Below are 15,227 nucleotides of genomic sequence, written 5' to 3'. Positions count from 1 at the left end.
TATACAGTAATACTTAACTAAGCACCTTGGAAAGTTTCCTCCCCACAATGCAGTGCTACCTGGGGGCCTTCCAGGACACTAAGTGGTGCTGAGGATCCAACTCTGGTCCTGTCACATGCAAGTTAGGTGCCCCTGACCACTAAGCTCCCCTGCCCCTTCCCTCAATCCTGCTATGTAATTATAGTTGCTCTAAAGAAAACAGTTCTTAGGACTGGGAGAGAGTCTCTGAGAGTTCCCTGCCCACATGGGAGAGCCTCACAAACTCCCCATGGGGTATGCATATGCCAAAACCAGTAACAAGCTGAGTCTGATTCCCCTGACCTCCATTCCCAAGAGTCTCCAATGTGGCATTGTTGGGAAGGACGAGTAAAGAGAGGCTTCTAAAATCTCAGGGCTAGGACGAATGGAGATGTTACTGAGACTGCTCGAGAAATTCGACGATCAATGGAATGATGATGATGATGATGAGGAGGAGGAGGAGGAGGACTGAGGTCAACCCAGCGGGCAGATGGACTGCTGCAGCCCTGGGCCCATGGCTGGAGAGCCTTCAGAAATGATATTACAATGCTGCAGGGTCCAATAAACCGGGGTTAACTATAATAATATGATCTATGAGGATGATGATGTGAAAGAAGCCATCGAGTGGCTCCCTGAAAACCTTCATACAGGACCTGACCATAGTGGTGCAGATCCTGTCCAAGGGGCAGTGAACAAAGTATGATGATAAATTCTACCTTCAACTATACTTAAAAGAGTCTATTCAGGAAAGAAAAGAGAGAAGAATAGACAAAGAAATAATCACATAATCTGGATGCAACTATTTCAAAATATTTTTATGAAGTTGATTAAAGCTGAATTGTACAAATTTGAACCTACTTGAGCTGCAAATGTCTATTATTAAATATCTATTGTTAAAAAAATGTTATTTTCGGGGCTGGAGCAATAGCACAGTGGGTAGGGCGTTTGCCTTGCATGCAGCCAACCCGAGTTCAATTCCCAGTATCCCATATGGTTCCCTGAGTCCTGCCAGGGGTGGTTCCTGAGTGCAGAGCCAGGAGTAACCCCTGTGCATCGCCGGGTGTGACCCAAAAAGGAAAAAAAAAAAGTCATTTGTCGCTGGATGACTGGGGCTGTACACATGCTTGGTGGTGATGCTTGAAGAGCTGATTGTGGTAGTGCTCACACACTCAAGTGGCACTCACCATGGATCACATGCCTTTAATCAGTCCCTGGCACAGAAACTTGCCGGGATGTCTCACTCGTGCTTATGCCTATTGTGGTTATAGTGCTTGCCAGGGGCTGTACACTTCGCTGTGCTACTTGCACATCTTTAGGTGTGGTCCTTACTTGAGTTGCAATATTCACATTGCACTTGGCTGTGGTGTGCCAGAGATTAAGAACTCTACTCTGGGGCTGGGTAGGGCGTTTGCCTTGCACTTGGCTGACCCAGGTTCGATTCCTATGTCCCTCTCAGAGAGCCTGGCAAGCTACTGAGAGTTTCTGGCCTGCATGGCAGAATCTGGCAAGCTACCTGCGGCATATTGGATATGCCAAAAACAGCAACAACAAGTCTTACAACGGAGACGTTACTGGTGCCTGCTCGAGCAAATCAATGAGCAATGGGATGACAGTGATACAGTACATAAAACCCATAAACAGCAACAATACTGTAAGCACGTTACCTAAGTTATACAAGAAAAAATTTAAATTAAAAATATAGTTAAAATAAGTAATCAAACCAAATGAATTCACATCTCCCTGTTGATCTTGAAGACTGTACACTACACCAAGGTTGCCCTTGGAAAAATCAGGAAGGAAATTTTAGATGGTCAGGAGGAGACATGAACTTGACAGTGAAGTCTCCAAGCCACATAGCTGTTGAATAGCGAAAGATGAGGATCTCACTGGGACAAAAGATTTAAGCACAACCTTATGGGGAAAGCGGAGAGACAAGAGGCCCTTGCATGTGGCCAACTTGTCTCAACTGCTGGTATCACACATCATTTAAGCCTCACGGGGAGTGATCCCTGAGCACTGCTGGGTGTGACCCCCAAACAAAACGACAATCAACCCATCAAAAGTCCCAAGTTTTGGGCTGGAGTGATAGCACAGCGGGTAGGGTGTTTGCCTTGCACGCGGCTGACCTGGGTTTGATTCCCAGCATCCCATATGGTCCCCTGAGCACCGCCAGGGGTAATTCCTGAGTGCAGAGTCAGGAGTGATCCCTGTGCATCGCCGGGTGTGACCCAAAAAGCAGAAAAAATAAAGTCCCAAGTTTTTCCCTGTGGCAAAGACCTTAGCAGACTTTGGGGACAGTTTGGGAAAAGTGGGCCACATTTCTGCCTGAGACATGTACTTTCTTACTTTATGGTGTGTATTCTTGTGCGCACTCCCTCTTGGGAACTCACAGCAGCTCTACTTGGGCTGTGCACGTGGGGAGAAGTGCACACTCTCTGGAGCACGAAACTTTCTCTACTCTCATTTACCAAATGATCTTACTGTACTTCACTACTTGTCTCCTTCCTGAAATTCTGTTCAGTCAGGGAAAGTAACTAGAAAACTGGGTAAAATTTATGACTGATTTTCTTTTCTTGCCAAGAGAAATTCCTTACTTCAGTCTAAATTCCACAGCTTTCTGAGAAAGTGGGTGGCAGAGATAATTGCCCATGCTGGGTAGAACACATGGCTCAGAAGCAGTTCGACTACTGCCCCGTGGAGCTTTGAGACATAAGGTATGTACATGCAGGTGCTGAGGCAGACTTCCGCTAGTCCTGAACTTCCCCAGACACTCCTGAGAACAGAACCAGATTAGAGGGGAGCGGCAGACTCCCTTCTAGAGGCTACCGTCTCTCTGACCCCCACTTCATTTATGTCACTTACCAACATTTCACAAGTTAACCTCTCAGCAGCAAAGTCAAATGATAAACAACGACAGCAGCAGCAGCAGCAGCAGCAACAACAAGTAACCAAAGACAGCAGAGGTTGCATGGTGCAAGGAAAACAGATTTCAAAAATTTGCCCACCTGGGTGAACCCACACCCCCCAGCTGCCACCATGCCAACGGCCCAACTCCACCGCATGACGACGACTCTCAGCAGAGATGCTGATCTAAAATTCCAGTTAGACTGGTTTTCACGCTGAAAACTCTGGAGCATTTTCGGAGTGGGGACTTTCAGAAACCCCAACAGTTACACGTACCACATCCCACAACTGCTGCTATGTAAACTCAGCAGCCCAGTTCTATCTGGAGCGCCTAGAGAACTGACACCTCCAGACTCTGACATCTCACTAAAAGCACACCAAATTAGATAAGAAAGTTAACATAGAAGCCAGCCAACCTCAATAAGAAAAAAGAAACAACAACACAGAAGGCTTAACTAGCAACTAACAGCTTAGCAGACCCTCAGATAAGGACTTAATGACCCCATGGTGAGACAAAACAATTTTCTTTTACTCAACTAATTCCATTAGCCATTCAGTTCTTTTTCTTTTTTTTTCTTTTTGGGACACACCCGGTGATGCACAGGGGTTACTCCTGGCTCATGCACTCAGGTATTAACTCCTGGCGGTGCTCAGGGGACCATATGGGATGCTGGGAATCAAACCCGGGTTGGCTGCGTGCAAGGGAAATGCCCTACCCTCTGTGCTATTGCTCCAGCCCCTAGCCATTCAGTTCTAACAAACAATATAAATTATTTTGTGCTTGCTAAAGGGGCAGGTTGGGGGGGGGGTGGCTGGAAACTAGGGCCATGATGGAGGGAGGGTCACACTGGTGCTGGGACTGGTATTGGACAATGGTATTGGTACAGGGCAATGAGTGCCCATAATGACTGTATTATGAACAATTTAGTAAACCATGGTGTTTAAAGTCAAAACAAAACAAAACATGTCAAAAGAATTCTAAGTCACAGTGTTGTGTTCTGCCTTGTACTTTAAAGACATTTTCTTGTAAATGTCATATTTTCACATACACACTAATCAAAAGTATGCCAATATCTCTAATCAAATAAAGTATGAATGATTTAAAAAACCTAAGTGAAAACTGCAGCATCAAAGTACAATAATGCAAATAAAAAATATAATACAGGGGCTACAGAGATCTGAGTTAATAATAGTGGAAATTACTCATGTTGAAGATATTCCAATAGAGATCACGCACTCAGAGAAAAGAATGAAAGCAACTAACAGAGCCTGGGAATAAATGCAGGATATCACTAAATGAACAGACACAAGTGCAGTAAGGATATCAGCACAAGAAAGGAGCAGAAATAAGTACAAGGAAGTCACAACAAAAATCTTCCTCACATGATAAAAACATTACAACTTCAACAAACTCATTATTTTAAGAGATCCACAAGAAAAAGCCAAGTGAAATAATGAAGCCAAAACCAGAAAAAATTATTGAAAGTGAAAAGAAAAGTAACTCATTCCATGTACAGAACTCCAATATAATTTTAAGAACTAAATTCTCAACAGGCAGAATAAAGGCCAGGGAGGGAGAGGGATAACACATAGTGAATGCGCGGAGAAAACCTATCAAATAAGATTCTTATTTCTAGCAAAATTCTATTTCAAAAGACGAATAAAGTTACATTTCAATAAACAGAATTTGTTACCGGTCAACCAGCCTTACAAGAAATATTAAGAGTAATTTGGATTTACATTAAAAAAGTGATGTCAATTATTATGTATTTATGGAACACAATATAACTTGCTATCTGCTATCCTTTAATTTAATACAGATTTCAAAGGCAACTGCATGATGGGGTTAAAGAGATGTACAGGAGGTAAGGTGCCTGCCTTGTACGCGGTTGGCCTGGGCTCTAACCCTGGCATCACATGTGGTTGCCCGAGCATCACATAAGGAGAGATTCTTGAATGAAGAGCGTAGTAACTCCTGAGCACTGCCAGGTGTGGCCCCCAAACAAACAGAAAACAAAATAAATCAACAAACAAAAAGCAACTGCATGATACAATACATATTACTGTATTGTTTAGAAAGTAGCAGAGAAGTGTAATATATTTTATGATACACAAAATGAAGTAGTGTGAAGAAAGCAGTATTAGAGTAAGGGTATTTAGAGTAAAATATTCGAGTCAGATGGCATTTCAAACCCAAAGGAAGAAAACAAAAGAACCAGAATTGTAAGTAAGGTTAAACAAATATATATGTATAACACACACACACTACTTTTTTCCTGTTTGAGACACAGCATTATGTCATGTAACAATTATGATAATGTATGTGTGGATTTGTAACACAATATGTGTAATAATGTTAACACAAAAGGAGGTCAGAGGCACTAGTGAGAATAGTTTTTACATTTCTATAGAGTGGATCTCATGTAAATTCTGACAGGATATTAAGGCTGGAGTGCATGCTTTGCATGCAGAAAGCCTTTACTCAGCATCAACTGGTCATGAGCAATGTTGGGAATAATGCCTGAGTACTCAGCTGGGAGTAGCCCATAGTGCTACTAAACATGGGACCCTCGTGTGTGCGAGTGTGTGCCTGTTGTGTGCATGCACCCAGGGCTTCACAAGTACTTGGCTTTTTTTTTTTTTAAACTTTTTGGGTTACATCTGGCAATGCTCAGGGGTTACTCCTGGTTCTGCACTCAGGAATTACTCCTGGTGGTGCTCGGGGACCATAGGGGATGCTTGGCAAATGCCCTACCTGCTGTGCTATTGCTCCAGCCCCATTCACAAGTACCTGTAATGTAAGTACTTCTACTACTGAGTTAACTCCCCAGTTCCTCCCAATTTTTTTTTTGTGTAAGATATATACTAAGAAAAGCACTATTAAAGAAGTGTAATTCAAGATTTTTTGAAGAGGAACTGAAATATTACCATAGAATGCCTTAAACTTATGAGTAATGAAATGTTGCACCATAAAATATAAAGGAAGGCAATAAAGAAGTGGAACTGCTGGGTTGTACGGAAGCTCAATTCAAAGGGCCCCAAAACTCTTAAAAACATTTGTACTCCTTTGTTCATTTCATTTGTAGTGCTATATTCACAATAACCCAAATATGGAAACAACACAAGAACAGACGACTGGTTGATGACACTGTGGTACATACACACAATCAATTACTACTAGGCTGTAAGTAAAGATGAAATCATGCAATTTGCTGCTATGTGGATGGATCTAGAGAATATCATGTTGAATGAAGTCGGAAGGAGAGGGACAGACACAGAACAAGGATCTCTCATAAGTGGAAATCAAAGAAAAAAGAAGAGGTAAAATAAATGCCCAAAGCAACAGAAACTGGGATCAGGTCTTTAGTACGAAGCTTACCAAGGGAGAGGAGATGTGAGGGGCAGGGGTGGGGCACTGGGACAACCGCAGAAGGAGCGAATACTTTGGTGGAAGGTATGATGCTAGAGTGTGTATGCATGAAGCCCTCTTACAAACAGTATGGTAAACCACAAAACCTAAAACTAAACTTAAAAAGAAAATAAGGGAATAAAAGAGGAAATAAAATGAAGACAGTCATATTAGAAAGAAGATCTGCAGGGACTGCATTAAAAACAAAACACCAAAAAATACGATCTGGGGCATGGATATAGCTCAGAGTGAGGCTGAAAGTTCAATTTCTAGTGCCATTTAAACTTGCTGAGCACTATTCTGGGAGCTCTGCTGTAGGTAATCACTGGTAGTCTAAGAAATTTCTGGCCCAGGTGTGTAGGAACACTGCAACTAAAACGAAAAGGCTCAAAGAAGTTGGAGCACAGGTCCCCCTTCTTGCCTCCAGCTCCAGCAAGCCTTGAGCACTACAGCCCTGGACCTGAGTACTAAAATCCTAACACCTGAATCCCCAGGGTGAGCACCGCTAGGAATATCCTGTACTCCATGAAGGCCTGCTGACTGGGCATCACCTTTCCCACACACCCACCTCTGTCCCCCAAAGAGATGTGAGCACCACCCCTTCCTCCAAGGAGATGTGAGTACCATGACTATATGATATGAGCCATGGCGAATAGCGCAAGCAGAACATTCAAGAGCACCACAGCTGAAGAGGGTGATCCTTTGACAGGCACGTGTGTAAGTACCAAAACCAATGGACCCTGAGCCCAGGCAAGCACCCTGGCCGAATGTATGAGCACCACAGGCAAGCATGTGAGAGTCCTGGTCATCATAGTGTCATTAAGGGAGGAAAAAACACAAAACACAATACAACTATATGTTGTCTACAAAAAACATACTCTGGGGGCTGGAGCAATAGGACAACGGTAGGGCGTTTGCCTTGCATGCGCCTGACCTGAATTTGATCCCTGCATCCATATGGTCCCACAAGCTCTGCCAGGAGTAATTTCTGATTGCAAAGTAACCCCTGGGCAAAGTCAGTTGTGACCAAAAAAGCTGAGAAATGAAAACCCCCAAAACAAAACAAAAATACATAATCTGAATTTAAATTTTGGATGTTTGTGAAATGGATCAAAAGTTACAATAGCTCAAATGGATCAAAATTTATATCAAAAGATAAAAAAATTGACACAAATCTTGTTAGTAAATAATTGTGTCATAGATATAATAATACAGCATGGTAATTACAGTTAATAAGACTACTGCATATTTGGAAGTGGCTAAGAGAGAAAATCTTTAAGGCAATTTTTTGGCGGAGGCGGGGGGGGGGGAGAGGCACACCTGGCTCTGCCCTTGGTGGTGGCAGGGAGGGGTTGTCACTTTTGGTGGTGGCTTAGTGATCATAGGCTGTACAATGGATGGAACTCTGGTCTCACAGGCCCATCTCTCTGGTCCAGAGCAATTAATCTTTTTTTGGGGGATGGGAAGAATAGGGGACCCCCACAATGGTTCTCTGCCAAGAATTACCTGGACCCAGGACTGCACCCAGCTTCGGGGACCTTCTGGTCCCAGGAATCAAACTGGGGTCAGCCACATGCCTGGTATGGTATACATCCTGGCTCCTGTACTCCCTGTGTAAATTGGAAGTACTTATCACAAGAAAAAAAGTATCTTGTAATTGCTTAGTGATGCATATTAGCTAGATTTAGACACATTACGACCAAATATATAAACTAGACTTAGGAGACTCACAATATAAACATATATGAAAACATTAAGTTGTATAGCTAAAACTATTGCTACCTGTAGTTATATCTCAATTCTAGAAAGAGGATCGGAAAAAGTATAAAAGCATACTTTTCATATATGCAAAGTTACCAAAACAGTTTAGATGGTTAACAGTAATACCAGAAAAAAGAATCTAGACAAAAATTAGGGTTGGGGAGAGAGATGGCATGGGAGTTAAGGTGTTTGCCTTCCAGTTTGATTGCAGGAAACACACACGGTCCCTAGACAGGGAGGGGTCACTTCAGCACAGAGCCAGGAAGAGACCCAGAGTAATGCTGGGTATGGCCTAAGCTCTGCCATCCCAAAAGGCAAAATTACTAGATACAGAAAAAATTTTATAATGGTAAGTAAAATCAATTAACTGCACACAGCCAGATGGCATCACTAGGAGTGGTCCATAGGGCCCCCTGAACAATGTTTGGAAGGAAGGTCTCTTAAAAAAATTATTTCCACTTGCTTCGATAAATCTTGCCAATTCTTGGGCACTCAAACATGATCAATTGTATAAAAACTTGCAAGAAAACTAGTTCCTTAAGTTATATCCTGATTACAATGGTGTAATGATAAAGGCATTTCTCTTGCAATGTGCAACTTACACAGTCTTTTTGTCCTGTCGAAGAAGTTTAGAAGAAAATTCACTTAGTACTTCTAGGAAAGCCAGGTTAGGAGGTGGATACTCTTGTCCTTTTTGATTTTGATACTTAAAGGCAAATTCGATACCGTCCCTAAAGTAAAAAAAAGTATAATTAAGGGATAGAACATTTTCTGTAATATTATATACAACACGCAGGTTTTCAATGACACAAATCTGAAACATGTGATACTGTTAGTTTAACCTAAAAAAAAAATCCAAATAGCTATCGTGATTCTCTTAATGGATGAGAATTTCAAAAACAGTTGGGAGGGGCAATAAAATATTTCTGAAGGGAGTAGAATTTGATAAATTCAAGGCAGGGGGACTGAGCAGTACAGATAGAGTGCATAACTCACACGTGTGACACTCTGGGTTTGATCTATGATACCCTCAAACTAACCCCAATAATCTGTATGGTAGTTGCATTATTTACAAAAGTAATAAAACTAGGGAATTGCTAAGTAATAGTTAAAGAGCATAAAGCGAAGTTTCTAGGGGCTGGAGCAATAGCACAACGGGAGGGCGTTTGCCTTGCACATGGCTGACCCAGGTTCGATTCCTGATTCCCAGCAATCTCATAGGGTACTCTGAGCATCGCTAGAAATAATTCCTGACTACAGAGCCAGGAGTAACCCTTGAGCATCGGCTGGGTGTGACCCAAAAAGAAAAAGAAAAAAAAAAAAAAGAAAAAAAAAGAAAAAAAGAAAAAAAAGAAAAAAAAGAAAAGAAGAAGAAAAAAGCTAAGTTTCTATATGTAATTTTTAGGAATAACATGGTATCCTGTTTTTAACATGGTATTAGTTTTCCTAAAGTACTCACAGTTTTCTTCATTTAATCTTCAATAACAAAATGAAGTTGACCAATGAGTACTGTGCAGTGTTTTAAAATCTTTAACTCAATGTTTTGTCACTGACATCAGATAAAAAAAATCCTTTACAAATATACCTTCTGTACTGCATAAGATTTTAAAAAATGGGTGGTCAAAACCCAAGTCCCTGCACTCATTTGTGGAGTATAAAATAACATCACGTGAGGCTGACACCCAAGGACAGTAGATACAAGGGCCAGGAGGATTGCCCCATAGCTGGAAGACTGCTTCATGAGCGGAGGGGAGAAGGCAGATGGAACAGAGAAGGGATTATGAAGAAAATGATGGCTGGAGGAACCAGTTGGGATGGGAGATGCATGCTGAAAGTAGATAATGGAACAAACATGATGACCTCTCAGTGTCTGTGTTGTAAGCTATAATGCCCAAAAGTGGAGAGAGAGTATGGGGAATATTGTCTGCCTTAGAGGCAGGGGGAGGGTGGGAAAGGGGGAGGTATACCTGGGATATCGGTGGTGGGGAATGTGCACTGGTGGAGGGATGGGTGTTTGATCATTGTGAGATTGTAACCCAAACATGAAAGTTTGTAACTACTCACGGTGATTCAAAAATATTTAAAAAATTAAAAACAAAACAAAACAAAAAACCCCACAAAAACCCCAAGTCACCCTACTCCCCAAATTATGCTCTCCCAACAGAGGATTAATAGACTTGAGGAACTTTAAAGTTCCAACTTGAAAAGTCTATTATTTTCAAAATGGGTAAAAAAATTCTGGTCAAATTCCAGAAAAAAAGACTCTGTATAACATAAAGAGCTTATTTAGCTCACTCACTTGTGAAGAGTTGCAACTGCTTCTCGAGTCTTGATCTGGTCCAGTCCAAATGTAAGGGCAAATCGACGTGCCAATTCTTTAATGCCACTAACATGGGCAGATGTCCGATCCAGGTTGGGGCCTTGCTCTTGAACAAGTTCATTAAACAACTAAAAGAAAAGAGAAAAAAAACTCTACAGCTGAAATATATTTATTTTTGTTATTGCTAGAATTTACATGGTAGTTCTGTGTTTTAAAACAAACAGGAATGTATTTCCTTTTAACAAAAAAAGAATGAATTTTTGAACTGGTAAAAGGATATGTTTATAAAAATACTATTTCTGAGATACAGAGTTCAGGACTCTTTTTTTCCCCCAACCCTAGAGAAAAACATGTGAAAAAAAAACTATCTGGATATAGGGCTAAGATTTTCCCCTTCTTTCTCTCAGGTGAAAGATTTTATAAACTATATACAAAAGTACATGAACTTATCAAAATAACAAAACCCTGGAGTAATGAAAAAAATAAAAGCACTCATGCTAGAATCAAAGCTAAAACATAACTATTTATATGTTTGATTCTTTTTTTCTTTTTTGGATCACACCTGGTGATGCACAGGGGTTACTCCTGGCTCTGCCTCAGGAATTACTTCTGGTGATGCTCAGGGTACCATATGGGACACTGGGAATCGAACCCGGGTCGGCCACATGCAAGGCAAACGCCCTACCTGCTGTACTATCACTCCAGGCTCTTGTATGTTTGATTTTTACTCTTGTTAGGATAGATGAAAAATCTAGGTTTCATCTAAAGCCACTTCTTCACTGGAATTCACTCCCTCACTCAGTGCTTTTGCTCTTGTGCTTTTACTGCTTTCTCCTGCATCAGTAACTATTCCCTATCTACTAGATGCACACTTCTTTCTGTTGTCTGTCTTCTTTCTGTCACTGTCACTGTCTTCCCATTGCTCATCGATTTGCTTGAGCGGGCACCAGTAACGTCTCCATTGTGAGACTTGTTGTTACTGTTTTTGGCATATCAAATACACCATGGGTAGCTTGCCAGGCTCTGCTGTATTGGCGGGATACTCTCGGTAGCTTGCTGGGCTCTCCAAGAGGGGCGGAGGACTCAAACCCGGGTTGGCTTCGTGCAAAGCAAACACCCTGTAGCTGTGCTATCTCTCCAGCACACATCTTTTAAAAAATCAACTGATCAACCACAAAATCTTAACTTCTTGATTATATCTTTTTTACCAGCATCAAGCCAATCTCTCTTTCTCTTTATGGCAAGGATCCTGGAAAGTACTGGTGCCATTTGTTCCACACCTCCCAATCTCTCAACGTTACTCCAGCCACAGCATTCCAGTGAAACAGAGCTTGTTTTCTATTAGTCTACCTTTTAATTTTCCCTCTGTAATACGTTGGTCTGAAGTAGTTGTATATACACAAATATGTACATAGTTTGACAAAGATTTTATTATATAGGTAAGTTTGTGTATATATCACATGTTACTTGTCTTACCTATGGTGCACATGAGACCTGGGCACCACCTGGTAATTCTCAGTCAAGTGGGTCAGAAGTTAATTGTGAGTAACTGAGAATGCACCTCTGCTTAGGGATTACCCAGGCTACCCTGGCTGGGCTGAGGACCCTCTGGGGCCACAGATGACAATGCTCAGGAGCCATGTGGCACCAGGGATTGAAGTGGGTCAGCCCACATGCAAGGCCAGTGCCTTAATCTCTGCACTATCTTTCTGACCCCCAAGTAATAAATGAACAAATAAAGCAATCTGGTATGTGCACGGATGGCTGAAAGTGTGTGTATGGATGGCTTCACAGGATGTCAAAAAGAAAAAAATTTTCCAATAATTATGTAGTAAATATGTAAACACATATTTTAATACCAGAAAGTTTGTTTTATAATGTATATGTCTGTAAATATCTGTTAGCTGCATATTCAAAATATATACATACATACATATTTTTTGCTTGCCATGGTTTGATTTGCAAACTTTATTTCTTACCTGCTGTAAACTCAGAATGAGGGTCTTGGCACACTGAATCTTATCAATCTGCCTTGTTTTACTGAGTGTTTCCTTAATAATATCACCATAGTCATTGTAATACTATAAGAGAAAAACAACATTAAAAATTACCAAAACTTCACAAGTTTGAAGAGTTATGAAAGAAATGCTATCTAGTTTCTCATCTTAATAATGACAGTGAAAAGACGGTGTTTAAACTTAAATACCTTATATATAAAATCATAAAATATGTAATTGAAAAACTGGAAATTCCAAATTCCAAGAGGAAAAAAATTATATAGATGACTTTTGGGTTTTTTTTTTTGGCTACAGTTGGCAGTGCTAGGGCTTACTCTTAGTTCCTAATTTCATCATCTTAATTTTTTTGGTTCCTAAGTGTGCTTGGGAGACCATACGTATGTAGTATTTGTGTGTGTGTGCATGCATGCCCATGTTTCAGGGTCACACCTGGTAGTGCTTAGGGCTTACAACTGGCTCTGCACTCAGGGATCGCTGCTGGTAGGCTTGGGATTATATGGGTTGCTTGAGACTGAACCTGGGTTAGCTGCATGCAAGGGGGATACCTAGCCTGCTATATTAGCTGTCTGGCTCTGGCTTTTATGTTTTATATTTTTTAAGAATTGGGTATCATTTCTTATAATACTGGCAAAAATTCACATACATAATGATATAATCCCCTTGGAATTATTTGTCTATCTTTGTATTAGCTTACAGTAGAATTTTAAAAAGGCTGGTATGAATTTATAAGTAAACCTATACATAAAATCATCTGAGCAAAACATGAAGAAGTATGAATGGCTTTCTTCCTTCCATGTTGATCAAGAGATCAACAGTGTGAGAGCTGACCCCATGAAAACAAGGTGCTCTTACACATAAATGTGAGAAACTCCTATTTTATGGACTTGACATAACAGTCAAGATCAACTAAAAACTATACTTTCTATAAAGGAGAAACCTCATACACCAGTAAATTCTCAACTATACATAGGTAAAAGCTGTCAGCTTTAGCTTCTATTTTAATTCTTTCACTTATTAGTGGCAATTTATCTGCTACTTGGAAGAAAAAAAATAAGAGTATAGAACTATACCTTCATGTAGTGTTTAAAGATGTCTGCAGCTGCATGCATATCAACAATATCATAAATGATAAGTTTGCTGAAGGCAGCAAGTAGATTCCTTCTTTTGTGTAAGGCCTCAATTTTATTTGCTTCATCTTCTTCATCACCCTCTAACCACACACACAAAAAAATTGGTTACTTCTTCATTCAAACTAAAACAATGTACACAGTATATAATGAAAACCAGCTCATATAAGAACATTGTCACAGCACTGTCTGAGCAAGATAAGCAAACCATACATACATAGTTTCTTCCTGACAATTTAGTCATAATGCCATAATGTTTACCTTTAGCAATTCTTTTTTCTTATTTGATTAATCCTATTTGCTAAAATATTTTCACAGAAAAAATAAAGTATTTTAAGATACAGTTTTATTTTAGAACAATATATACAAATAAAAACATACAGTTGGTGTTAGTTTTCAGTTCTTTTCCCATATGTGGTTGAGTTAGAAAATGTTTTTGAAAGTGTTTTATACATATGTATTTTTTTAAAAAGCACAAAAACCCTACTAACAGTTTCAAAGCACTATTTCCTCCTCTTTTTAAAATTTTTAGCCCTGTCCGCCCTCCCAGCCCCACAAAAGATGGGGTAGTACAGTGGGTAAGGATCTCACTTTGCACGCAGCCAACCTGTGTTCCATCCCTGGCATCTCATACGGTCCCATAAGCACAGTCAGGAGTGATTCTGAAGTGCAGAGTCAGGAGTAACTAGCCCTAAGCATCTCGAATGTGGCCCCCAAACCAAAAACCAATGGACCAAACAAAAATGTAGCACCCACCCGTGGAAAAAAAAAACACCTCAATGGTTTCAGATTTCTAATCCTAGGAAAAATTTCTCTGTAAGGAGCTATATGAAGTTGACATATTTCAGGCCCTATACTCACATACAGATCTACCTTTATCTGAGGGCACCATTCTTTCTTTCCATATGTATATGGATATATTTGTAAGAGAATTCTTTCCTTTCTACTAATTGATTATTGTGAAGCACCAATACTCAGAAATGTTGAAAATTCTTTGCTTAGAACAAACAGCAAGTTATCTTTTTTTGTCCCAAGATTAGTATGGATAATAAATACTTGTTTTAAAATTCAGTACTTTCTAAAATGTTCTAATAAAGAGCATTCTAATAGTATCAAATAGATGTGATCAGATATGCCACAAATTTTAGAGTTTAAACCATCTATTTCAATAGTTTATCCTAAAACATTTTTTAAATTATATTCAGCCCATTTTTGGGGGGTTTATTTTGTAGGCTAAACATAGTCTGATTAATGAGATTTGGTAAGCCTTTTAACACTTAAGATCTTACAGTTTTATTTTGCTTATCTAAAAAACATAATGGATATTATGAGGATTATAAGCAGGTATCAGCTTGATGGCACAGGAAAGAGAAAAAAAAAAAAGAGAGTTATGTACTTGGACCAGCGGGAAGCTTGGGCAGTCTCGGGCCGGGGCTGATACCCATTCGAGCTCCTCGGAGACTCGATCCAGGCGGCCCCACTTTGGTGCGGCCGCTTTGCTGCTGATTGACCATGATCTGGAGGCCAGCTAAACTACTTTTGGTCCCAGAAACTGCTTGCAGCCATGTCTCTAGACTGTGAACTAAGCCACTGCCCCATGCCGGCCGAGGAGGGGAAATATCTCTCTTTGTTTTTTTCCCCCCCTTTCTGGGGAGAGGCGGCGTGGTGTC

The 15,227-nt window shown here is 40.4% G+C and overlaps 1 protein-coding gene across 3 annotated transcripts in view; it reads right to left on the bottom strand.

Moving 5' to 3' along the window:
• Positions 1-15,227, bottom strand: part of STAG1 (stromal antigen 1) — a 335,329-nt gene that overhangs the window by 14,882 nt on the left and 305,220 nt on the right. For all 3 annotated transcript variants that reach the window (XM_004602955.2, XM_055127095.1, XM_055127096.1), the window contains 4 exons: positions 13,501-13,640; positions 12,392-12,493; positions 10,392-10,540; positions 8,695-8,823 (listed from right to left, as the gene is read on the bottom strand). In XM_004602955.2, coding sequence (XP_004603012.1) covers positions 8,695-8,823; positions 10,392-10,540; positions 12,392-12,493; positions 13,501-13,640 — 520 coding nt within the window. The remainder of the gene's footprint in view (positions 1-8,694; positions 8,824-10,391; positions 10,541-12,391; positions 12,494-13,500; positions 13,641-15,227) is intronic.

This window comes from Sorex araneus, chromosome 2 (genome assembly GCF_027595985.1).
Source record: "Sorex araneus isolate mSorAra2 chromosome 2, mSorAra2.pri, whole genome shotgun sequence".
Lineage (NCBI taxonomy): Eukaryota > Metazoa > Chordata > Mammalia > Eulipotyphla > Soricidae > Sorex > Sorex araneus.
Note: the sequence above shows the minus strand (reverse complement) of the source record. Positions and strands in the feature narration are given on the sequence as shown.